This window comes from Notothenia coriiceps, unplaced genomic scaffold, assembly GCF_000735185.1.
Source record: "Notothenia coriiceps isolate Sejong01 unplaced genomic scaffold, NC01 NC01_scaffold00011010, whole genome shotgun sequence".
In the NCBI taxonomy this organism is placed as follows: Eukaryota; Metazoa; Chordata; class Actinopteri; order Perciformes; family Nototheniidae; genus Notothenia; species Notothenia coriiceps.
The window spans coordinates 410,028-436,455 of record NW_011343711.1 but is presented as its reverse complement, the minus strand read 5'-3'; the positions used below and the strand labels follow the sequence as shown (position 1 = coordinate 436,455).

Genomic DNA, 26,428 nt, shown 5'->3' with positions numbered 1-26,428 from the left:
AATGCATTACTATCTAGTACGTTTCATGGCTCCTACATATGGCACACTCTATAGATATCCTCAATTCCATCTATGCTGTTCAACTGTGGAGCAGAAAACAGTCAAAACAAATTGCAAGTTTTGAATTACCAACCGTTATTTTTTACTTTTCATAGGTTATTTACTTTTGCTAATTTCGGAAAGTTGCAACTGCTCAGTTTATCAAACATGTTTTAAACCATGCTCAGGGGGGTAGTATCTCTGAGGCAACAAACACCTTGACTGGTTCACTTTTGTGTTAATTCTGTGTCAGAATAAATCATAATATCTTGCGATGATAATCAGACCGTAATGCAAGTTTTGTATTTGTTCTTTCCTAGTCAACTATCGAGGCTCTATTGGGTACGGCCAGGACAATATCCTCTCATTACCTGGCAACATTGGCACCCAGGACGTCAAGGATGTTCAAGTAAGAATGAAACGAGAGCAACAAAGGCTGGTCCAAACGATGATTTACAAGTTTATGCTATTCATTTGTTTCTATATTTAGTTTCTGTTTGAGTCATGGATCTCAACAGCAATAGTACAATAAAATATATATATATACTTTTTATATTTTTTTGCTCACCCGTCTTTTCAATGTTTTCTTTCTACCAGTTTGCTGTGGAAAGTGTCCTGAAAGGTGATGAATTCGACATGCAGAAGGTGGCAGTTTCTGGGGGCTCCCATGGGGGTTTCCTGGCCTGTCATCTGATTGGCCAGTACCCAGGGTTCTACAAGGCATGTGTGTCTCGCAACCCTGTCACCAATCTGGCCTCTATGATCGGCAGCACAGACATCCCAGACTGGTACATCTTGGCATGCACATTCCAACATATACGTACACTTTTGTAACTGTTGGGCACAACTTCTCACCTTAGTTGTTCTGTATCATTTGTACCGCTGACATTCCCCTCTGACAGCTGTGAGTGGGATGCAGGGGATGTTTCTGCCTCACTGTCAGAAAAGGAAGTGTCCCCTAATACACAAAGACACTGCAGGAACACGAAACCTAAAAAGCTTTTCGTTCGTGTTTACATTAGATTGCTTGTTTTTGCAGGTGCATGGTTGAGGCTGGCTTTGACTACACTACAGACTGTCTACCTGACCCTGCTGTGTGGGAACAAATGCTGAACAAATCCCCCATTAGATACGTCACACAGGTTTGAGTATTTCTGTGTTTGCACTTGACTGCGATCTTTAGTCTTGTTCCACAATAAAGTAACCTCAGATGTTTTTTTATCTAGGTGCAAACACCAGTATTGCTTACCTTAGGGGAAGATGACAAGCGTGTGCCCAGCAAGCAAGGAATTGAATATTACAGAGCTCTGCAAGCAAAGAAAGTCCCAGTCCGGTGAGCTTCTTGTCTGAGTGACGTGTTTTACCAGTTATGTCAGCTATGCACTGCACAACATGGCTTTTATTGTTCATTCACTAATGCTCCAGTGTGTGTTGTTTAGGTTACTGTGGTACCCAGGAAACAATCACTCTCTCTCCAAGGTTGATGCCGAGTCCGATGGATTTATGAACATCGCCTTGTGGATAATTCAACACTTGTGGAAGTGATGGTACACACTACTGTAAATGTATGCATGGTGGTGTGCCAAGGATCTTGCTACCAGGAAAAGAGAGCAGGAGACTGGTGTGCAATGTGTGTTCTGCTCACTCTTCCGGGACCATGTGAGGTCCAATCCAAAGCCAAAGCATTGAATGTCCTATCCAACCTGAACACAGTTTGTATAACTGTGCTTTACTTCTATCTAATCTACTGTATCTGTGGCTATGGTAACTGCCACTGCTTCTTTCAATGTTTGTAAAAATAATATTTTAACACACTACTTGAATAGAAGTCGTTTTTTTTCATACAGTTTTGCCTTTGCAATCTTTAAACACACTGAGAAAATAAAGATATTTTCAGTGTGTTGCTTGTAGGTTTTATTAACAAATGAACATTCATTTTCTCTGCTATACTTTTAGATTTTATGATGCAGTACATTTAATAAAGTGATTGTCAAAATGCTACTATTGTGGAATGAATCTTTTGAAACATTGCATTTTTTTCAGGTTGAAAAGGATTTTTGAAGCAAGGTTCAAGGTTCTTTATTTAGTCATGCGAACATAGCTACAGTGTAGTAATGCCGATGAAAATCTTGTGTCACAGGCTTCTCCAACAGTGCAACACAAACACAGATAACAGAAAAAATATAGTGCAAGTAAATAGTAATACAAAAAGAAAAATAGTTTAAAAAAGTGAAATGGTACAATAAGAGTCTATATGCAAGTTAAGAAATATGATATATTAGATAAATAATGTTTAAGTAGCAGCCAGATGAACTGTAGAAACAACACCCTTAATATTCAAGTGTTTAACAGATTTAGCTTCAACAGTTCGGGTGCTTAAGAGTATTATTGCCTGTGGGATGAAACTGTCCCTGAGCAGGTGATGATGTTGTGTTTACTTCCTTATACGTTTTCTTTAGATCAGTGAATTAACTAACCCTCTCCTTCCGTTTGGGGCTTTCTCTGCAGTCAAAAAAGGAAAACATTGAACTTTTTTTTGGATTTTTCTAATACTCTAAAGGTGTTGTCATCAGGAAATTTACTTTTGTTAAATCACATAAGGTAATATCGATTTCTGATGTCCTTGATTAATTTGACTTGGGTCACATGGTTTGTGTCCCTTTGCCATGTGTATAAGACCACATGCTTTCACTTCTGCATACATGGATCCAGTTTCCTAGCACTGCAGCTGCTTTTGGATCCGTTTTTCTATCTTCTCTCTCCACCAAACATTACTTCATCTGGCTGCCAATGTGAATGTTAAGCTTCATGATATACCTGTCATGGTAAGTAAAACAATTGTTATTCTGCTATCTATTTGCACTACATTCTACTTTAAGAAGATGATATAGCTACTCTTTTGTTACGTTAAATGGACAGAAATGGCTCATTGGTCAGGCTTAACAAAACTAAAGGGATTATCTTAACAATTGTATGCTTTAGTACAGAGTAAGGGTGATCTCAATGGAAATTTTGTGAATATGCTTGATATTGTGCACAAGAGAATTGCCCAGACTATATATTGTAACACATAAACAAACGAGTAAAACCATTAATTCTTTTTACAGGCTATGTTGAAAAATATCTTCATCATTTTTCAACTTCTTCCATTGGCGAGGACCATTAATACCACCTTTTTACCATGTGAATCTGATATTAATGGCACCGCAGTGGACTGCTGTGACAGAACAATCGAGTCTTTCCACTTTATTAAGTCTCCCAACGTTGTGTCACTCAATTTAAGTCGAACTAAGATACGGAAAGTGGGGCAAAATGATTTTTTAAACCTCCCAAACCTTGACACCTTGAAAATAATGGGGAATTGTCGACCGGATCAACTGAGACCTTCAGTGAAACAATTGTGCAAAATGGAGATCAACAATGATGCCCTGACGAAGCTATCAAAGCTTAAATATCTGTATCTGTCAGGAAACAGCCTCACCTCTATTCCCCGGTTACCCGAAAACCTGATGGTTCTTGACCTACAGAATAATTGCATCTTCAACATTGCAGAGCCATTACACACTCCACACCTGCAAGTGCTCTACCTCAGCAAGAACTGTTATTACGCAAATCCTTGTGGCCAGCCCTACTTCATCAACGAGACTGTTTTCAGACAACTCTCTAAGCTGCAAAACCTAACCTTAGGGTATAACAATGTTACAGCTATCCCTTTAGAGTTGCCACCCTCACTGGTGCTTCTGGATTTAAGAGAGAATGCAATTACAGAGGTCTTAGATGGAGCGTTTGCAAACCTGACGAATCTCAAGAGTTTGACTTTAGAGTGGAATTGCCAGCGTTGTGACCATGCAGCCAGGCCCTGCTTTCCCTGCCCAGACAATAACCCTCTACTCCTAAAAAACAACTCACTCTATGCTGAGAACAGCTCAATCAACTTCCTAAGCTTGAGAGGAAACTCACTGAAAACCTTTCCAGTGGGGCTTTTCCAATCTTTGAAGAAATTGGAGAGGTTGGACCTCTCCGACAACCTCCTGGCATATGCTATACGTAATGGCACCTTCTTTAAAGAGTTGAAGGGCCTCACTTGGATCAGCCTTATCTATAACTACGAACCACTGATGATATTTCCGGAATTGATCCTCTCCCCATATATTTGCAATATGTCTGCTCTAGAATATCTTCTTCTGAGTGGTAACTTTTTCCATACGTTTTCCAAAGAAAGCGTTAGTGTTGTGTCCAAACTTCAAAATCTAAAGGTACTAGAAATGAGAATGAACTTCATCAATACATCCCTACCCATTACCTCTCTAAAACAGTTACCATCACTCATCAAGATTGACCTTTCCCAAAACCTCATTAATTTTCTTCCTTTCTGCTCATGTTCATCATCTAGAATTGTGGCACAGAACTTGTACACACGCAATTTTCCTGACCAAGGCCTTATGCTATCAGATCACAAATCCACATCTGGAAGCAATACCTGGGAATCAAGCCAGACAAACCGTGGGGAATTGTTGGAGCACAATGTGAGACAAATTAAATTCCTCTCAGACTTTAAAGATACCCTCTGCCGTGGCAAATTGTGGATTGACCTGTCTCAAAATAACATTCTGTCGATTTACAAAACAGTATTTGTAGGCATGGAAAATGCTGTTTGTTTGGACCTTTCCTTCAATTACATGAGCCAGGCATTGAAGGGCGGTCTGTTTGATAGCATGAAGAAATTAGTTTTTCTTAATCTGTCATTCAATAGGCTTGACTTATACTACAACGATGCGTTCAGTGAGCTTAAAAACACTCTAAAGGTATTAGACGTTAGTAACAATGAATTTCACTTCCAAATGAAGGGGATGGGCCACCATTTTGGATTCCTTCAAAGTCTGACAAAGTTGGAAGCTCTAAGTCTGGCAAACAATGGCATTGGGATGCGTATAGATCCATCGCTGAACAGCAGATCTTTAAACTACCTTTACTTTTATGGAAATCACCTGGACATTATGTGGGATTACGATAATGACAAGTACACTCGTTTCTTTCAAAACCTGACAAACCTCACCTACCTCGACATCTCTAATAATGAGCTGAAGTCAATTTCAGCGGTAGTGCTTTGTAACCTCCCACAAAGCTTAGAAGAACTAAGCATCAGCAAAAACAAGCTGAACAATTTCCCATGGGAAAACATCACAGCGCTGAGCAATTTATCCCACCTGAACCTCAGTCATAACTTCCTTGATTTATTGCCTAATAAAGTAATAGATTTCGGAGCATATTTTACCCTCTTGGACCTCAGTCACAATTATCTAAGCTTTATTCCTGATGATTTCTTCAGTATTGCGGAATCCCTGAACTACCTCTATCTCAGCCACAATCAGATCAAAGTGTTGAACCATCAATTTCTCCCTCCCCCCTTTAAAAATGGCAGTGCCCGTCAGATACTCACCCTGCATGCCAACCCATTTAAATGTGACTGTGATACATCTTCGTTTACAGATTTCTTGCGTACTACTGCGGTACAGATTCCTTATCTCACCATATATATACAATGTGGTTACCCAGAGTCCCAACAGGGCGCGGGTGTGCTGTCCATGGACCAGCGTTCCTGCCAGGACATATACGGTGGCTTAGCCTTCCTCGTCTGTTCCTTTTTGGCTGTGACCTTCACTGTTCTGCCACTACTGAAGCATCTCTATGGCTGGGGCCTGTGGTATTGCCTACAAGTGCTTTGGGCAGGACATAAGGGCTACTCCCAACTTGCTGGAAGTAATTCACGTTATCAGTATGATGCTTTTGTGGTGTTTGACACCAGGAACAAGGCTGTGAGCGATTGGGTCTACAATGCATTAACCGTCAATCTGGAGATCTCCGGTCACAGGAATTTTTGTCTCTGTTTGGAAGAGAGGGACTGGATTCCTGGACTTTCATGTATTGACAATCTTCATAATGCTGTCAACAGCAGTGTCAAGACAGTGTTTGTGCTATCTAGTGGAGCCACTGGTGGTGAAACGGTGAACGGTGTGATTCGCCAGGCTTTCTTCATGGTTCAGCAGCGGCTTCTGGACGAGAAGGTTAATATATTTAACTTTTATTTGTATACGTATCTTGTGGGTGAGAATCTTATTCCCTTTAACCTGTTGCCATGTTTTCACAACACTCAATTATGTCTTACTTTACCTCTTTTAGGTGGATGCAGCTATACTGGTCCTGTTGGATGAGATGTTTCCCAAACTGAAGTACCTTCAGCTGAGAAAACGGTTGTGCAAAGATTCTGTGTTGTCATGGCCGAGGAACCCACGGGCCCAACCACTTTTCTGGAACCGAATGAGAATGGCACTGTCATCAGATAACCTCAAATTCTACGATAACAACATGAGTGAAAGTTTTATATGACTTTCTTTTATCTTCTGATAGAGGACACTTTAGTGAAAAAGTCCTCTTGCTCTTTGTCAATATTATTTCCAATACTTAATTTTTTTTTTAATCTTGCTATTCATATATATAACCACTGTTCTACAGTGTAAATATTTTATAGTTTTGTTGTTTTATCTAACAAAATTGTTAATTGATTCTTTTTTTGTCTTTTGAATGCTCTGGCCAGGAAGGGACATGTTGCTATTGTGGGCTGTCAAGTTAGACATGCTGTCATTTGTACATAGACATTGATATTGGATTATGCAAATAAACTTCAACTGATTTAATTTTAGTAGCTTGATTTCACAAGTATTACAAAGGAGTCATGTAATGTATGTGTATAACAAACGCCCCAATCCCCATATTACAAAATCTCACTTCCCTTTGGTTAGATTTTGGCAGGAAGTGAAACTAAGGATTACATCTAACATTTCACAGATGACTAACAACGCAATCTGTTGTACCCATTTAAAGTAAGACATGGCACCTGGTATTATTCAAGAAATGGAAGAGGAAAACCTTTGCACTCAACCTTTGTGTGGTGTTCATATTTTTGTTACTCAGCCAGTGTTCGTGGGTCTGGTGGACCCGCTGCCTTTTTGGGCTTGAATTAAACACAATCAAACTATTTTATGTTAAAATACTCAACAGATGTTTATTTCATCTCAATTACAAGCAATATATACAGCATATATGGTTAATATTTGCCCTTTTACATTTGTTAGATCACATTAATGAATTCAAGTCCTACTCCTTTTTTTGCCTGCTGACCGGCTGGTCCTGTGGCTCGTCTTTTTTTTTTGCAACTGATGCTCAATCTCATCCTCTTCTTCAAAGTCACTGTCGGACTCAGAATTCTCAGAAATTAGATCCTCACATTCTGAAACCTCTTCCTCTACATCATCATCAAATGGTTCTCTCTCTTCCATAATCATTTGCAAGGACCTCTGAGCAGAGAATCTTTAGGTCATCTTGATCAGTTGTGATAAGGAACCAAACTGGCGAAGCAGTGGGTGGTCATTGAAAATATGTTCTGATATATGTTCTTCACAGAAAATGAGCCAAGGCCATTAAGTGTGTGTTTGAAAAAATAATTTATCATATCATTTTTCTTTAGCTAAATAATGAAAACGGGTCCCACAGACCCGAATACCATACAAGGGTTAAGTGCAAGCAACATATTAAAGGAACAAATAGATTCAGCAACATGGAGTACTGTGTTTGTACTTGTTGAATTGTACACATATTTAACATTTCTTTTTCGAATTCCAGTTTCATTTTTTATCTCGTGGCCTGGGAATTCCAGTAGACACGTAGCGTATATTTTTTGAAAGAGAAACCTAACAAAAAATACTTTAATAAATGTAAAGTGAACTGAACAGAAGAGTTACCCCGAAGAGTAATGACAGGCCCTGCCAAAGGTCAACATATTTAATCCAAAACTAGTTGTGGCTTTCTCTAATCAGGTGGTGTAATTTAAACATAGTTTGGTTGTCTCTCTTATAAACAAACTATGCCAAATTATTGATGGCTCATGGCTGACAGGGAATTGCTTGCCTTGAAAAAAATGGAATGCAATTCAATGTAAACCATTTTTTGGGGAGTGTATGTTAGACATTGCAAATGCTGTACAATGCCCAATGATGCTTGTGTAGGTGTATGAAAACATAAAGCCTCCCTTTATTGCTGCTCACGGCCCCACTACTCCGCGTAGGTCGCGCACGCGCCAGCTTGGGAGTGCGCGCCCACGCGGACCCGATGGCAGGACAGGTCATGATGGAGCTGAGCCGATGAGATCATGGAGCCTGTGCCGAGGTCGGACAGGATACGGTTAAGTCTTCACGGTGATGGAGAGGTGCCTGTCCGGTAAGATCGAGAACACGTTTCGTGTACACTTGGACTCAGTGGCATCATGGAACAACAGTATTTAAACAAATGAAACTGTGCTTCAATGTGTGTGACAGATTAATTATTATGTAAGGTTCTAGCTCGAAGTCATGTAGCCGTGTGCATATGAGCAAGACACTAATCCTTCATGCCGTGGTCGTGGAGTTATTCGGGCGACTGTGCACAACTGCATGCACTGCACTCATGCCACCCGTGAAGGATAATGCAGTCTACTTCATAATGTATCTTCGGTTTGCCGCTTGTTGAGTTGTATGAGAGGGGCACATGTTAAAATGCAAACTACCGAGTTACGCTTTTGCAGTTTGGGTGGCGACTCGAGTTTTCTCTTCGCGGCAACAGCTGGCTGCCAACTCACAAGTGCAGAGGCATGAGGCGAAGTGAGACGTTTTCTACTTTTTTTCATCAGTCATTTTTGTATTTGTCGGTTCAGTGCGGTCAAACAACGATGGACACAGCTGCTTAAACTTGCCGCGTGCCCTTCGAAACTGACCAGTTAGGCTGACCTCCATTTTAATGCAAATGATATCTGTAGACAAAGCTTCAATAGTGACAAGTTACCGTGTGTGGTTGTTTATACATGTTTAAACGTTTATTTTATATGATTTAATAATCGTGATCATTGTTATTTTGTTATGTTTAGTCACAATTATTGTACAAAAAAAATCATAAAAGGACTAAATTCATTGTCTCAAACAATGATGGATAACGGATTGACAGCTATGTTATGATTGACAAGCAGATTTAACCAATCGCTCATTTGCATCCTGTGCAGAGACTCAAAGCACCCAATCCTCTTGGATTAGAGGAGGGATTATGATTTGGATTTGCCACTGCTTTTGCAGACAGTCCCCAATATCTGGTTTATCATGGTCTGCGTTGTGCTTACTTTGATTTCCTGAGGATATTTTTTACACATTTGTTTTATTTCATGTTTTTTTGCCTCAAATAATCCAACATTGTGTATGATTCCAACACATAGTATAATAATCTGTAGCCTGATTGTATTCTAAAATGGCCATAGTCCTATATAGGCTACTTTAATTTAGCCTGACTTTAATGTTCCTCCTTTTGTCGTTGTAATCGCATCCCAAAAGAACCGGTATGTCTTCAGCCCTGATATAGTCTGTCAATGAGCTTTGCAAATTGACGAAAGGGATGGCAGCCTGCACTGCCCATTGCCAATGATACTATTGTGTCCCTGTTTCCTTGAGATCCGTGCAGGCAGAATGAAGATGGATTGAGTGTTGTCCATGGTGCTGAAATGGTCAAGCTGGTCCCTCTCCCTTATTTTTTCTTTCACCATCTACTGTGGGAATGTGGCTGGGCAAGGTGTCCTTTACATATAGCCTGGTTATTAAACAGACATTGTGTTCCTGTCGTCAGAATCACTCCCATCAGAGAGGATTACATAGTAAGAGTAAGATACATGTTACCCTGCTCCTGGACTCATGGTCTTGAATGTATAGCTTAGCCTAGCATTTTGCCCACCTTTTGAATATTTGATTAGCGTTGGCAGCGATTTGTAGTCAATTTCATTGATTGTCCTCACATGAGCAGGGAGAGATGGAAAAAGCAGGACTGTGGGTTCCCAGAGGCAGGGATGGAAAACATGGCACTAGATCAAGAATGTAATTGTAATACTTGGCACTTTGTAATACTTGGCACTCTTTGTTTAAAGTATTTTTTTTTCAACCACGAGTCATGGGCATTGTTCGTCATATTTGTAGGCTTGTTTGCTTAATCTTATTATTGTTCAAATTATTTAAATAGGACTCATTTTGTGTTCTTTTTTTATTTTAACAACGTTTTTGTTTAAGTGTTAGTGTTTGTACCACATTTGCAACAGCTTAAAATACTTGTTTAAGACTCTGACCACTTGCATGGGTGTATTTCTAAGTTAATGTTGTTGAAGAGATTTTATTAGAATGTATTAGGTCGAAATATTACCATCTACCAATGGAAATTATACATTTTGGACTGTATTTGACATATATGTTAACCCATTACAGTCTATATACCAACACAGTCCTGAGTAGAAGTCTAAAATGAACTAAAAACAGCTGTGTGGGTGTTCAGAAGGTTTAAAGAAAAAAACGTTTCTGAGTAAAACATGTTTATAATGCTTAAGTGACATTTTCTTTTTGAATCAGTAGGAAATGTCGTCTTATGTTGGCAATATATAAACAACAATAACCTGCCTTGAGAATCATTTAGTGATACTACTTGTGATATGTTTTATGATTGTGTCCCTCTTTTTTTGTCTAGAATCCATGATGTTCTGCACTGTAGCTGAAACCACGAGACCTCTGACCTGTGTGTCTGGGAGCCCTTTAACCAACAATCACTGCCATTTCCGTCTAATAGGACTAAATAAGACTCAGCCTCAAGCCCTAAACAATCAGGGATGGACAGGTGAAAACTGAGAGGCCGAGGGGGGGGCCTTTATTTTAAACCTTATTAATCCAGCTGGTTCCATAGAGGGACATGCAATTATTCTCAACCATAGCAGTTTCTTTTTAGAAGTCCACTTTTGCCATATAAAAAATGCCTATAAATATTAGAGCCAGGCCAGCGCAGAGCAAACTGTTGGCTGCCCCAAAGAGCAGCACGCAAACTGATGGCGGCACATCACATTCACGCTTTTCAAGATCCAACAAACAGGGGAAAGGCAAACAGGCTGCCATCTCAGCAACAGGCTCGCGATCTGGGCTAGAACCAGGCTCGGTGTCAGGGGGTGGGCCTGCACCAGCGTCTAAATTACCTGCAGTTCAAGGAAGCTTGGCGAAGCCAGGTCCGAAGATCAAACCTGGCACAGCAACAGACAAAGGAACAACTCGTGGTTCAGCGACAGCTCCAGGCGGTAAAACCCTGTCTATGGAGAACATCCAGTCTTTGAGTGCTGCCTATGCCACTTCAGGCACCATTTACCCCTATGAGAGAGATTCATTGGAACCCTCCGGTGGGTACCCCAAAGGCACCATGACGCTGGGCAGGAGCACCAGCCGCTCCTCCTACACTAACCGAACAACAGCCATGGGCAGCACCCCCAACATCACCTCCTCTGGGACCCACCACCCGTCAGACCCTTACGGAGAGCAAAGCTTGCATCCTGCGAGGACTTCCAGTCTGCGGCGCCAGTCTGGGAGACATCCGCAGGCATCGGAACCCACGGGACGGGGAGAGGTTCCTTTGATTGATTTCCAGTCTCAGCTGAGGGAGCTGCAGAGGGAGAATGACAACCTGAGGAGAGAGCTGGATGTTGGGAGGGATGGTGGGACGGGTCCAAGCATGAACAATGTCAACTTCTGGAGCCCAGATGTGAAGAGAGACAAGGGGGTAAGGCGGGAGGAAGGAATGAGGGGCTCGGTTCTGAAGGACCACTACAGGACTAACCAAGAGGATTTACAGGTGAGAAAATTGAAGTTTGTTTTAAAAAATATATTATTTCCAGTTAAATAGATTTTGAACAAAAACATTAGCAATTTCATCTTTATGTCGTCCTACTGCTTCAAATGCTCAACAACTCCCATGTTCATCAGTAAGTTACTTTGACGTCATCAAGTCCTTATTTACAGAAGGCCATCGTTTTCAAAGAGTGCATTTGAAACAAAAGTCTTGTTTGCTTGGTCTGCAACTCATCACAGTCAGACGTTGTGTGTTGACACCTCTTCTGCACATTGCACTTTGAGCATCATACCTTTTGTTTGAATCTTCAAGGTTGCGTAGAAAGGATTCTTTGCACTTCATTTGTAAAGATGTTTGCCAGGCTCAGTGCTCTCTGTGTTTCCATGGGAACGTGCCCTAGTGACAGCCATTCAGCAGAGTTAGTCAGATCCTACACAAATCTCACAGCTACTCCAAGGGATAGTGACCAGTCTGTCTTGTGCCACCTCTCCCCCGAGTCCTTCCCACTCAGTCTGAGGCATTATCCATCCGTCTGTCTGCCTGCATAGCTACTGTAGATCCATTCCTTCTTCATAGTCCGTCTTTCTTCTGGTTCTTCACTTGTCCTGTGTGGGATTTTAATATAATATGTCACTTACTGGTGGGAAGGTGCTACTTCTGAGGGACTAGATAATAATAATAATAAATACTAATAATAATCAAGTGCTCAAAGATACTTTACAGAGGTAGATACATTTGATCCTTTTTTGCAATCAGCAACCTGTGTAGTTTCTCCTCCCTCTCGTAACCAAGGAGCCATCTCTGCATATATATTAATAGCTTCTTCTTCTCACATTGTCATACAGTGTGAGGACGCTGACACACCCAACCACACACGCATACACTTTTACTCTGGTCTTAACATAAAAAAAGTTTAAAATCAATGCAGTAAACTTTGTTACTTCAGGAATGTAGACATTGCTGTGTAGCTAGCTCCATAGAGTTGCAGCTGATACATGTTTCTCAAAATGCTTCCTTAACAAGCAGAAATGTCTGCTTACATTTCATGATGATCTGCAATTACTACTTATTGTTCCTTCCTTTAATAGGCAGTCATATGCACAGCCAAATAAACTGACATTCAGGTACACAAAAAACCACACACAACACCACTTTTACCATCCACAAACTTCAGAACGGTATAAAGATATTATATATGTTGAGCTTCTCATGTCAGAGTCCTTTAAATGGATCAGTATAGTCACTGTTAACCGTCTCTGCAGGCTTTTGGCCTTGTCAGTGATAGATGGATGTGTTTGTTTCCTTCAGGCGACAGAACCATTCAACAAGTGTATTACTTTTCTCAAGTGTTGGCTCTAGCATTGGTCTTTCCCACTCGCTTCTTTTGAATTTTGGTTTACCTTCAACTTTGTCTTCGTTCATCTTCGTTATATTCACGTAACCCTTATGTAAACTTAAGAGAATAACAGCATAGGTGTAGAGAGCATTATATTATACAATTGGGCAACATTAGTTAATGTGTTCATGGGACCAAAGCTGGCATCATATAAGCCATTTAACAATCTTGAGTGACAGGAAAAGTCCCCATTAGACAAATCCCATAAAAGACAAGTGATAGAAACAATTCACAAGTTATTAAATGTTTTCCTGTCCAAATAAAGCCTGGAGTAGTTTATGCATCTTAACTGTCATAAAAACCCTTTACGAATTAACAGTACAATATTTCAGACCATCTGTCTATCTAGCATGTATAACAGGATTAATTAAAGTAAGAGTCATACTAAAATCAATGTGAAATTCACCTGGCCATGATTCAAAATTCAAGATTCAAAGGTTGTATTGTCATATGCACAAAGCTACAGTGTAGAAATGGCAATGAAATTATTCTGACCTGAGCCCCTCCAACAATGCAACATATATAATGAAATACAAAAATAATAAAAAGTAGTGCAAATAGTCTGTATACATGTCAATAGAATATGGGATATGTACATAATGTGTCGAGTATCAGTTGTCATCAAGCGGTTTTGTTGCTGTTACCAAGTACCGGTAAGTCAGTTTGCTGAAAGCTAGTGCTTTTTATAGAAAATTAACAATAATCATTATAACACATAATATTACTCACTGTCTCAAAAACATCATACAGATAACGTTATTCTAACATTCTGATGTATTTAGCATATCCCTTATCACCCTTATCCCCCATGTCTTTCTTTTTCTCTTCTCCTTCTTCCCTGTGTGTTGCCCTTGGAGACACTCCGGGAAAAGTTCAGTCTGACAAGAGAACTTTATAATTAGCATAAGAAATGTCACCTTTCGTCTCAGCTGCCATGGCCAGAGTTGTCCCCTAACCATCTGCTTGTTTTGTGTATTGGTTTTGAGCGTGCCTGTGTATGCTTGTGCGTACACTTGCACATATGTTTTTGTGTCTACTGTTTTGGCTGTGTGTGTGTGTGTGTGTGTGTGTGTGTGTGTGTGTGTGTGTGTGTGTGTGTGTGTGTGTGTGTGTGTGTGTGTGTGTGTGTGTGTGTGTGTGTGTGTTTGTGTGGAGGATGTTCCACCCACTCAGACTTGATATTCAGTGCTAGCTTGTTGCATTGATTATCCATGTTCACCCTCGCCTGCCTCCCACACCTCAACTCCGTCCTTGGCGTTCCACACCTTCTGGACTCAAGAAAGAGGAGAATGAATATTTGAAGATAACATTTATTATATCTACTCACCGTACAGATTAGTAATTTAAATTCAGTTGAATGTTTGCATAAATTAATCTTTACCATACTATTTTGAGAATAAGATACTGTGTGTTTCTCTTTCCTTTGGTTTCTCCCTTACAGCCTTTTCTTAACCTTTTCAGTCTACTATGATATGAATAATACCCTGTGTGCATGGTTTCAAGCACATGATGAATTTCCATTTACCAGTCAGGAAAGCTGTGAGCTGTGGATGTAAACAAGAATATTTTATGTTGTAACATTTTGCACTGAAAATTCAGCTAAAGTGGGAATGTTGAGTTAACTGTATTGTCCCCAGCAACACTCTATCAGGGCCCTTTTGTGTCACTTAGTTTACTTAGATAGTTAATTGTTCAATTTATAAATGTATTTTCAAATCAAATCAAGTTTTATTTATATAGCACATTTTAAAAACGAGTTTTGGTCGAGCCAAAGTGCTGTACATGCAATAAAAGCACTTTACTGCGATAGCAAAACAGAAGACAATAAATTACAACAGCAAATATAAAAATCGAACACAGGGAAATGTCAGGAGTGCTGCTCCGCTCTGACTAGAAGGCCAGGGAGAAGAAGTGAGTCTTTAGTGTCGATTTAAAAAACCCTAGGGTCAGGGCCGACCTCTCATGGAGGGGTAGTGTGTTCCAGAGCCTAGGGCCCGCTGCTGCGAAGGCTCGGTGCCCTCGGGTTTTGAGCCTGGTCTTGGGCACTACCAGCAGCAGCTGGTCAGCCGACCTTAAAGCTCTGGCTGGGGTGTAGCGATGGAGGAGTTCGGCTGTATAAGCCGGAGCCAGCCCATTTAGGGCATTGAAAACAAATAAAAGGAGTTTAAAATCTATTCGGAACCTAATTGGAAGCCAGTGCAACGAGGCCAGAATTGGGGTGATGTGGTCACGCTTTTTATGGCCAGTGAGAAGACGCGCAGCTGCGTTCAATCAATCAGTTATTGCATCCAAACCTCTTCAGTCCATCTTTACAAACTCACACTTATTGTCCCCCAACCCCTTAAAAGTAATTCAAGGCAAAGATCAATTGTTTATTAATGACCAAACTCTTGATTATTCCAAATAACCAGTTTGCCCACTGGTTTGCAAATATTGTAATTGTATTCTTGATTAATTATTGATATGTCAGTTTATTTATCAATTGATTATATAAGATATTGTTGGGTGGCATTTATGTTTTATCGAAAGTGACACAATGATCCTAATCCAATCTTCTCCCCCTCACCTCCTGCAAACTGAAGTCATTTTGCTCACAGTCATTTTCCTCCCTATGGTCTAAAGGGAATTGTTGCCCCCTAGCGGCACAAACATGTAACTAACAGCTCAAAGTAATCCAAGTTATAGTTTAAAATGTATGATAGATAGTATTTGCTTTGTGCCTTCTATTGTGGCTTTACACATTTGCATGTTTTTTGTCTCATTTCAATGTAGCAGCCTGGGGATATCAGAAGAAACAAGGTCTGTTTTATGTACCCCACCATATATATTAGTAACGTTTAATTTGTGCCTGTTTATTTGGAATGTGTATGTACTTTTGAAAGAATGGGCGCTTAACCTTTCTCTTTCTTTGTAGCAGCTTCCGTTGACGGTCCAGGAGCTTCAGGAGGAGCTGAGGGCTCACAGGGAGATGAACAGTCGCCTGCAGCAACAGCGGCAGCAGGGGAACTCTTATCGAGAACACACAGACCAGGACCACCGAGGCGGGCTCAGCCCCGGCCACAGCCCCAGACAAAGTTCCAGCAACCTGCACAGTCCTGCGCCGAGGAACAGCCCGAGAGTCAGCCCGTCGAACACCTACAATCCAAGGCAACAGGAAGCTGACGTCATCCTTCACAGCTCTGGTTTTGGCTGTAACACTGCGGTCACTGCGCAGAGAATCAGCCCTGCCAACACCCTCCGCCCCGGGCCAAGAATCAGCCCAAACCAGTCCATCTACACTCCTAGCCAGGGTCCGGTGGCAGCGCCCTGCTCTAGTTCACTCCAGCCGTGTAACCCCTGCCAGGTGCCTGGGTGTGGCGGCCTCTCCTCCTCATCTCCTCCGCTGGATCCATCGGACGAGAATTACTTCGGGATGCAGTCGGAGCACGAGCGGCAGGCCAAGGAGCTTTTCCTGCTAAGAAAGACCATGGAAGAGATGGAGATGAGAATCGATTCTCAGAAACAGACGCTGGGTGCCCGGGACGAGAGCATCCAGAAGCTGCTGGAGATGCTTCAGGGCCAAGGTCAAGGTCAGAGTCAAGGTCAGGGACACTGGGTCCGGGGACAGCGGACAGGCATCATCACCATGGCGGCACAGGAGGCGGAGGCGCAGATGGAGAACATGCATGTGAGAGAGGTATGTATGAGTGCTGCATGGGGGAGGGTTTTGGACCTTTACAGTTTTTAAACAGTGGGGTTGATCAACATTTGTTATCAACCCTTCACTTCAAAATCATTGGAAGTGTTTAGATATTGCACATTTCTAATACACAATCAGGGTTATCTGTTTTGACAAGCCAAAACAATTGCTATGACTTGTGACAGAATGGTTGTGGAAATGTTTATAATGACTTTCACTTTTCTCATGTTTAAGGGTTAAGGTTAGGGTTAAACATTCAAATACTATTTTATTTTTAATAAACACATTTTGTGATATACTTTATTAATTATCAAATGATATACTTTTATGTGACTTATTTGTTTTATGTGTTTATACATTTGCTTATCTGTTGATGAGATTGATGCATTTTGACAATTGGCTGTGCAAATGACATTATTGCCTTTTGAATGAATATGTGTTTGTGTGTGAGTAGCTATGAAAGTGTCTGTATTATGTAGAGAGGGGAAGCAGAAAGCAGCTCAGCAGGTCTTATCAATCGGCCAGATTAACATACGAGAGAGAGCTCTAAGCCTGGGTTCAGCCATGCAGTTTTACAATCTGACTCGGTTTGTTTTTGTGTGTGTGTGTGTGTGTGTGTGTGTGTGTGTGTGTGTGTGTGTGTGTGTGTGTGTGTGTGTGGTGGTGTGGTTGTGTGTGTGTGGGTGTGTGGGCGGGGTTCGTCCACATGCTCATATGGCAGTTGCCCATTTTCCACTCGTCTGTGCATTGTGCATAGCATTAGATATTTTGTAGGATGCTGTAAGCTTGTCATTCATTGGAATTAATAAATGATTGAATAACGTTGGAAATGCTCTTTTAGCCCCTCACATAAATGTCTTATAGGATAACATTTTGACGTGATTACATTTTGGACAGACATAGATGTAAATCGCAACTTGATTGGTTGTGTTGAGACCACTGTGAGGCATTATTTTAATGTTCTTGTTTCCTCAAAGACTTGATTTGATTAGATAGAGAATGTAAAAGCCACAGCCCAGACGGTGGAGTAGCACAGGTGTTTTGTATCCTTTGACAGGAGGGCTCACAGTAGGCTGCTCTGTGCTCCTCACTACTGCCTTGTTTATTTTTAACTCCTAAATCTTCTTAGCCTTTAATTTCTCTACCACTCTTTCAGTGTGTGTGTGTGTGTGTGTGTGTGTGTGTGTGTGTGTGTGTGTGTGTGTGTGTGTGTGTGTGTGTGTGTGTGTGTGTTGAACTTATTATTAAGTAGTAAAAGGCTGGTTCGGAGTGAAACAAACTAGACTCTTTGAAATGCTACTAGTAGTTTTTATTTTTATTTTGTTAATTTGCTATCAAATAAAGAGTTAACAATGTTAACATTGCAAACAACACGTTGCATGGTCTATTACATATAAGTGGCATGTTAAATGTTAGTTCTACCAGGCTACTCTCAAAATAATCTAATAAAGATAAAATGTATTGAACATAAATAATAATGTATTGTTAAGGTACGTTTTTTTCATGAGCAACAAATAAATGGTACATCAAGGTAGTTCCTGGTAACTAAGCTTATAATAAACATTGGGTTGTCATGCACTTACTGTGTACACATTCAACAATTCTGTCTGAAAACCCTCAAATCTGGGCGGTTTCAAAATGTAGTTTATCAACATTGTGGTGAGGAATTCATCACATTGTCTGACAGTTTGATATGTGTGTGGTTAGTGTGGAATGTCAGTGTTAATGTTTGGACTGAATACAGATTAATAAGAGGATATGTGCACTCACTCAACTGTAAGAATCTGCGTACTTCTTGTGAAGGCCTCTTGTGTTTGTTTATGTGTCAGAGTACGACTCTGGCACATAAACATAATTGAACACTTGCACTTGTCATGGTTTGTGAAGTCAAGCCGGGGATGTTAGCGCAGCTATTGCCTCTATTAGGGGGCACTGCTCTTAGCTCTTTTGATTAGGTCCAAAGGAAACCAGCCAAACTGCCTTTCATTACCGCGCCCATTACTCTCCTTTAAATGACCCAACTTGTTTAGCTTGAGCTGGGATAATAAATGCCTTCATTTTCAGTACACCTCTGCTTTTATTTATTCTTCAAACGTAGCTAAGGGTTGACACAGTGGCTTTCTTGGTATCCTTTGGTGAATTGATGAGAAATGATCACCTTCATTTTGTGTTAGTACCTTTTTATGTAAGGACAAGTAGGAGAAGGGTGTGGCCCTATATTTGTATAATGCAAAACAGAGAATTGAGAAAGGGTTTTCCCCTTTTCTCTTCAGTTTTACCACCATGGCCAGATGTCCAGTTACTTTAACCAGTTATGTGTTTATTGTATGCAGTTTGTAGGGATATATAACTCAATCCATCCATACTTTACCTGTTGATTTGTGTTGTCAGAGGATAATGTTTGTAGTGGTGCTTTCTCACTTGTGTTTCCTGCTCTGTTCCTCCTCCAACGTCAGACTGTCTTGCACAGCCACGACACAGAATCACTGGCACACATATATATCAGAATATTCCCTATGGCTCTCGAGATAAATAATTACACTGGTGAAAATCACCATTATTTGTTAGAACAACGTGGAATCCAAATTCAGTTTGATTATCTTATACGTTTATACAGTTCTAGCAATGTCCACAACGTGGCAGTGTTCTGTTAGAATTTAAGTAGTGTGGTGGTTCCATGCACTAACTGTGAGCCTAAGATATGTGTGATGGTACACACATACACACACGCTGAGGGGCATACATCTCGGCCTAATCGGCTCTCCCCAGCCACCGTGTCCCAGTAGACCCAGTAATAACAGCCGCACCACTGGTCTGTTCCTGCCCAGCTTTGACTTGCTGCCAAGGGCGAGCACACACACATGCACACTCCCACTGTGAGATATTTTACTTGCTGATGGCATATAAACGTACATACATATCGTACCGCAGATTCCAAATATACCTTGGATGAGTACGACAGAATATGTTGCATTGCCCTGGTGTTAAGCACAAAACACCTATGGCTCCTCGTCTGGCACCAGAAGCTGCTGTTTTTTTGTTTTAGCAGGCCCTCTTCTGTCTGCCCATGCATCCTCTCTTAGACTTTGATGAAAATGTCCCTATTTAAACTTTCAGACTGTTGAGGAGAAGTGGGAGATCATGTCAGCAAATCCCCCTTTGTTGTAATCTCTTTCCTCTTTTTTATTTTTTTCCCTTTCACATGCCACCTCTCTTTTTACTGATCTGCCTTCAGCCTGTTTGTGTTTGTCCGTTCATCAGCATTTCCCACTCTCTTTTTCTTGTTCCCTGGGCTGATATGCTATTATTTGTGGTTAGGTTGATTAGTGAAAAGTCTCTCCCAGGCCTGGCTTTTTAGGGCTCCTTCATCTCAATGAACAAGACAACTTTAAAGCTGTCGGCAAACATTCACACGAACACACAAAATGCTCCCTTTGCCCGGCACACCCCGGGCACCACACACTCACCACGCTCTGCTGATCCTACAGAATGTTTGAGCGGAAAGGTTTATCGTGACAAAATTACACCCTTCACACTTCTCCTCGCCCCCTCCCTATTTCTCTTTAAGGCTTTCCGTCTGATTTTTCCTTTTGTCTTTTCAAACTGCTCTTTTAAGACATTGAGCTGATAGGAAACCCATTTTCACATTTGTGGCAAGCAAATCTGTTTTCTTTTTCGCACACTGATGGAGAAAGGATGGGAATGTGATTGATGAATGTGTGTGTATGGGAGTGTGTATGTGTGCGTAGAATGTAGTAGTCTGCACATGGCATATATGACACCCTTGCCTTCAGGCTAGAATTGAACCTTTTGACCGTATCCTTCATTCAGGATGCCGGCACTTATTGCTATAGTGTTACGTTTGATCCTATTCATTCCATATGCTCGGTCCTCTGACACATGTGGAGCAGAGAAGACAGTCTTTGATGACATGCTCTCTTGCATGACTTAATTTCCCCCATTGTACTCTTAACTGTACTCCGACCGTTGTTGATAAGGGGTTAGTACACACACTCTCTCCAGGGGATAGATAAATACTAGAGACGAACAAAGATACTGACATACACACACTCGCAGTGACTCAATATTACACATATGGTCATAGGAGATTAGGCTTGTGGCAGCAGTGGGCATACCAGTCTGTGGGAGGCATGCTCTGACAGCAGTAATCCCTCCTTATCCACAACAGACATGGACAAGAGGATAAGGCCCTTGTCATTACAACTTACTGGGAGAACTGGGAAGAATGATAGCAATGGGGAACCATGGCCTCTGACTGCCTTAATATAGATGTCCCCTCTTTATGTGGTTCCTGCCTGATTTGGTGGCTTTTCTTTACCCACTGATTGTCTGTTCTCTTTTCCAAATGTGGCCATGATGGTATTGTAGTTCCTCTTGCATTGTCCCATTGGTGAGAGAATCAGGTACTTTACTTTATTCAGTACCACTCAAACAGTTTAAATGTTTTTCAAAGAGGTGCTACATTATATATTGTTTACACATTATATTTGGAATAAGTCAATATGTGAGTGCGTTATCTATTTTATGATCCTATGTAGCTCAGTTGGTATTCCATGTTTCCATGTTTTTACATTTCCCACAGCTGCCTGTAGTTCAACCATGGAGCAGCAGCAACACACACTTACTTGTGTCTCTTACAGTGCATTTTCTTTGATATGAAGCCTATGTTCCGTCCCACTGTCTACGAACTTATTATTTTCCATCCAGCATGGCTGGATAGCTGTGTACAATCCAATGGAATAGTCCTGCAATGAAACCCCTCTGAAGCTTTAAGTGGCGGCCTAAAGATTTGAGTTGCCTGGGGGTCGCATGCCCGTGGTTCAGTAAATATATATCTGGATGGGAATTCAAAGAGCAGTGCTTGCCACCATTTAGGGCCCTTTGAGCAAGGGCGACTCCCTCACGACCACAACTGAGGCGCCCCTGACCCACAATTGCTCCGATGGAGCTGCTCTAGTGGCAAGCAGATGAGACAGTGGATGAGCTGCAGAGCTTTGGGTGTCAACATGTGTTGGTGTGAACAGGGTGTTTTTAACCCTTATGTTGTGTTCGGGTCTCCCGTGACCTGTTTCGAGGTTCAAATTATATAATAACTACGCTCTAGTTTTTTTTTATAGGAACAAGGCTTCATGATATCCTCCACAACGGCAATATAAACTCTACAAAACTGATTTTGATAATGTTTGCCAAGTCTGAAGGTCTCTAAAAAAAAGAAGTGTATAATTTGGTGTTCGGGTCTGGGGAGACCTAGCAGAATTGTTTTGGGTGACTCGAGGTCAAATTTGGCCCAATCAAGATACATCTTTGACTTTAGACACCCCTCCCCCACCCCCTTCATCCACTGCAATAATAATTTTTCGCAACATGCACCTGGTCTTCCCTCCCTCTGCCCCCCCTCCCCCCACGGGAACTCAATCTTTCTCCAAGAATATGTACACTAACACTTGAACCTGAACACACATATGCACGTGTGCAATATGTGGTGTAATGTGTTTTGGGGCCATAACACTAAATTACAACAGGATTGTACGGTTATGAATGCATTATTAGTTAGATATGATGTAGTTAAAGCAATATTGGATGATAGTCGTTTTTTTGTGTGTTTTGGACTGAGATAAATCATGGGTCACACTTACACCATGAACGGTAACAGCTTTGAACACAACACAAGGGTTAAGACACTTGTAGGCCTATACAGAATCTCATGTCAACTTCTCACTGTTACTTATGTACAGTACAGAAGCTAATGATAGCTTGTAACTGAAAATTATATAAACTTTATTTTTTTTATCGGAACAAGGCTTCATGATATCCTCCACAATAGCTATATAAACACTACAAAACAGCTTTTGACCATTTTAGCCAAGTCTGATGGTTTCTAAAAAAAAAAGTGTATCATTTGGTGTTCGGGTCTGGGGAGATTGTTTTGAGTGACTCAAGGTCAAATTTGGCCCAACAAGATTCATCTTTGACATTAGACACCCCACCCCCACCCCCTTCATACACTGTAACAATAATCTTTCGCAACATGCACCTGGTCTCCCCTCCCTCTGCCCCCCCCCCCCCACGGGAACTCGACCTTTCTCAAAGAATATGTACACTAACACTTGAACCTGAACACACATATGCACGTGTGCAATATGTGGTGTAATGTGTTTTGGGCCATAACACTAAATTACAACAGGATTGTAAAGTTATGAATGCATTATAAATTAGTTATGATGTAGTTAAAACAATATTGGATGATAGTTATTTTCTTTGTGTGTTTTGGACTGAGATAAATCATGGGTCAAAATGTACCCGCGAACACCATGAACGGTAACAGCTTTTGAACACAACACAAGGGTTAACAAAGAGAACATTACTCTTTATAACTCCTTAGGAAAATAAAGTTGAACAAAAAGTTAAGAATGTGCAGTGTAGTCAGTCAAGTAACATAGGAATGAATAAACAGGAGAATACAACACAGCCATACAGTGAACGTTTGGTAGCTTTGCTCTGACCGCACACATAGACTACGCACACAGATATGTGATAGCTGCTGTTATAGCAGATACCTTGAGCTTGGAATAGACTCGGAGCTGAGTGCGAGATGGTTGTGCATCAACAATAATATTTGTGTTAAATAGAGGATGTAAATAGAGCAGTTGCCTAAAAGGCCTTTGAGACGTTCCTCTAGATTTTTCTGTGACTCGTTTAGAGAGGTGTTGATTAAGCTTTAGGGTCCTTTTAGAGGATTTTGTCAATGCCGATTTATATTTGACTCCATCATAGGGAGGTCTTTCTCATATAGCAGATGTACAATATAGTACAACAACATAACACAACCATGAAATGGTCACTCCAGGTTTTATGATTTTATCATTTAAAATGTGTTTTATTTATCAAAAAGCATTTTTAATTATCGGAATGGACCACACTCGACAATTTTAACCTGCTCTGTGTCGGTATTTGTGTTTGTGCCCATTAGCTCAAATGTGTGTGTGTGCGTACTTGTGTGTGGGCATAGTTGTAGGTCAGAGCTACCATTAATTATTGATAGAAAAAGTGTAGCGCTCGTGCTGGTAGAAAGTGTTGCTAAGCAAGAGCTTTAGGTTGCCAGAGACATCTGCGAGAGAGTCAGAGATAAGAAGTGAGAGATAAGGAATAGAAAGACAGAGACTGAAAGAGTGATAGAGACAGACTCATATGACCTATAGCTGAGTGTGTCATTCCCGATGATGAGCAGAGAAAGAAGAAGAGAGAGCAGAGAACATATCAGCACCTGCTATTAAAGACGGAGAGAAGTCCTCGGAGAGCATCAAACGGGGACCATCTTAAAGGATGTTTTCTTTCTTTTCAATACTTTTTTCAGGATGTACAGTAGAAGATAACAGGCTTTTTTAAAGAAGGATAGAGGTTGGAATTGCTCAGACTCATCAGTCCATCTTTTTAAGTGGCTGTGAAGCTGTGGGTGTTAAAAATGATGAGCCGCCAAGCTTATTTTTACAGAGTTCCTCCTCAGGAACTCCATCGCCGGAACCATCTCCAGGCAGAGCCGGGAAAGACCAGAGCTTTGCAGACTGTTGTTGATATGAAGGTAGGACTCACAGTGGGTTTAGGAATTAACGAGAGCAATTGAAGTAATAATGTGCTGTTGTGATAAGAATTGAAGTCTGATGTTGCAGGTGTAGTTTGCTTATCAGTTGCAGTATGTTACATTACATGTCACTTGTTAGACGCTTTTATCCAAAGCGACTTACATACATTCAGTACTGTGGACAATCCCCACAGGAACAATTTGGGTTGAAGTGTCTTGCCCAGGGACACAACGACATGCTGACTGCAGTGGGACTCAAACTTGCTACCCCCTGATTCAAAGTCCAGCACTCTATCCACTGAGCCACAGCCGCCCGGTATAGTCCGGTATCATCTCCATACCAACAAAGCTTTAATGATTGAGGTGCACTGCTGTAATGTGAGCAGTGGTAGAGGAGCTGACTCACCTTGTTAATGCAGGCACAGACATACATGCACAAACAATCTAAAGAACATTGTCTTATTGTTGCCTCGTGTCCGTATGGCGGCCATGCCCATGTAAAGGCCATTATCGGCCCATGCAGAGTTGAACACTTATTCAATTTGTTTCAAATGTCACATATGGAAGCTTTCACTCTCATCTCAGCCTTTTGAAGTCGTTAGAGCTGTGAAAAATGCAGTTGACTCCACATGTGGCTGCATGCACACCCCCACACACACAGACTTTGCCCAGCAAATGCTTGTTCTAAAAGTAGTTCCTTAACAGCAAAACCACAGTTATTTTTCACACATTCTTTGTAATTTGTCTACCTATTAACAGACTGCACATGTGCAGGTCTTCCCACGCTGTTGTTAATGCTCGAGAGAGGCATTAAAATCGGACTGCATTCAAATGAATGGAAAGAGAAATAAACATTGCCAGATTAATAAGATATATGAAGGTGGGGAAAAAGAGAGGAAGACACAGCAACTGTCTAACTTTATCGTTGCAGATAATGAGCTACATATTCCCAGGAGGCCTTGTGGTTTTTTGAAACTATCATCTGTTGACGTTGTTGTGTACGGATTCAAAATTCTATATGTTCCTGATCCGTGTGTATGTTTGTTCCAGATTCTGTGATGTCTGTGCTGTTACCTTTTTTAAGTAGTGGATGTTTCCGTTTTGTAATTACAGAACACCAACCCCCCTTTCTGTTTTGATCCTGACGTAATCTGGCAGGTACAGTAATGAGTGCTCCCCCCATTATCCTTCGTTCAACTGAATATGGGGTACAAATATACAATCTCTGTTTCCTCTATCACTATCAGTATCATAATTGTTTCTGCGTTGGAATCCAGCACCGTACAGTAGTTCATGTTTCAGCGGTTTTAAGTCCCTGCTCTTTGACATGTGTTCCCTTTCTACCCAATGTTATTTTTGATATTACACTCTGTTCTACCTTTGAGTTTGCCTTGTTTCTCTTCCTCAAGGTTATGTTTTTTTTGTGTCTGTGCCCTGTAGCAGAAATAGATAGAAATCAGTTATTAAACCTAGAGCACTGTTTACAATACAGAAACCAACATGCTGAAATGGAAATGAATGAATAGCACAGTCTTTGTATGGCCAGAATGCCCCCACTTTGACTTTTTTTTTTCTTCTGGTTGTTCACTTAAAGTCTATGTCCTTGCATACACTCTGTGTGTGTGTATATGTGTGTGTTTTATATAACTTTAGCATTCTTGCTTGCCTTGTATATGTGTTTCTGGATGTTGAGGATGGTACCTGCAGCACTGTGTGCAGCACCGTGATGTCAGAGGATGTAACAGAGGTCAGATGCTGACATGTTGCCTGTGGTTTGTGCTGATGGCATCATGCAATCTGCTTCCATTTATTCAATTACCTTTCTCTTCTTTTCCAAGGTTTAGCATTTAACGTATACACTGTATGAACCTGCGCTGCTAAAAGACCTCTGGACCTGTCCATGGCAAACCCTTCCACTCTCTCATAGATACAGCAAAGGAAACATCTTGTCTCTACACAATTGTCTGCCTTGATATTTCCCCTGTTTGACATT

At 41.0% G+C, this 26,428-nt stretch overlaps 3 protein-coding genes across 5 annotated transcripts in view; all 3 read left to right on the top strand.

The window, feature by feature from the left end:
* The first annotated feature begins 330 nt into the window (after positions 1 to 330).
* On the top strand, positions 331 to 2,038 carry LOC104946408 (acylamino-acid-releasing enzyme-like). The gene is made up of 5 exons (XM_010772244.1): positions 331 to 448; positions 637 to 827; positions 1,079 to 1,181; positions 1,266 to 1,372; positions 1,479 to 2,038. The coding sequence occupies exons 2-5, from the start codon at positions 676 to 678 to the stop codon at positions 1,582 to 1,584; spliced, it is 468 nt and encodes a 155-aa protein (XP_010770546.1). The 5' UTR covers positions 331 to 448; positions 637 to 675; the 3' UTR covers positions 1,585 to 2,038.
* A 744-nt stretch (positions 2,039 to 2,782) lies between these two features.
* tlr9 (toll-like receptor 9) lies at positions 2,783 to 6,734 on the top strand. 3 transcript variants are annotated; one of them, XM_010772242.1, is made up of 3 exons: positions 2,783 to 2,864; positions 5,596 to 6,104; positions 6,220 to 6,734. In XM_010772242.1, the coding sequence occupies exons 2-3, from the start codon at positions 5,625 to 5,627 to the stop codon at positions 6,424 to 6,426; spliced, it is 687 nt and encodes a 228-aa protein (XP_010770544.1). In that variant the 5' UTR covers positions 2,783 to 2,864; positions 5,596 to 5,624; the 3' UTR covers positions 6,427 to 6,734. The 3 variants fall into 3 exon arrangements, with proteins under 3 accessions (XP_010770544.1, XP_010770545.1, XP_010770542.1); XM_010772243.1 differs by having other exon boundaries at positions 2,794 to 2,864; positions 6,023 to 6,104; positions 6,220 to 6,715; XM_010772240.1 differs by having other exon boundaries at positions 2,800 to 2,864; positions 3,147 to 6,104.
* Positions 6,735 to 11,229: 4,495 nt separating this feature from the next.
* LOC104946414 (ERC protein 2-like) overlaps positions 11,230 to 26,428 on the top strand; it is a 28,451-nt gene continuing 13,252 nt past the window's right edge. Inside the window, exons 1-3 of the mRNA XM_010772250.1 lie at positions 11,230 to 11,763; positions 15,929 to 15,955; positions 16,074 to 16,832. Coding sequence (XP_010770552.1) covers positions 11,230 to 11,763; positions 15,929 to 15,955; positions 16,074 to 16,832 — 1,320 coding nt within the window. The remainder of the gene's footprint in view (positions 11,764 to 15,928; positions 15,956 to 16,073; positions 16,833 to 26,428) is intronic.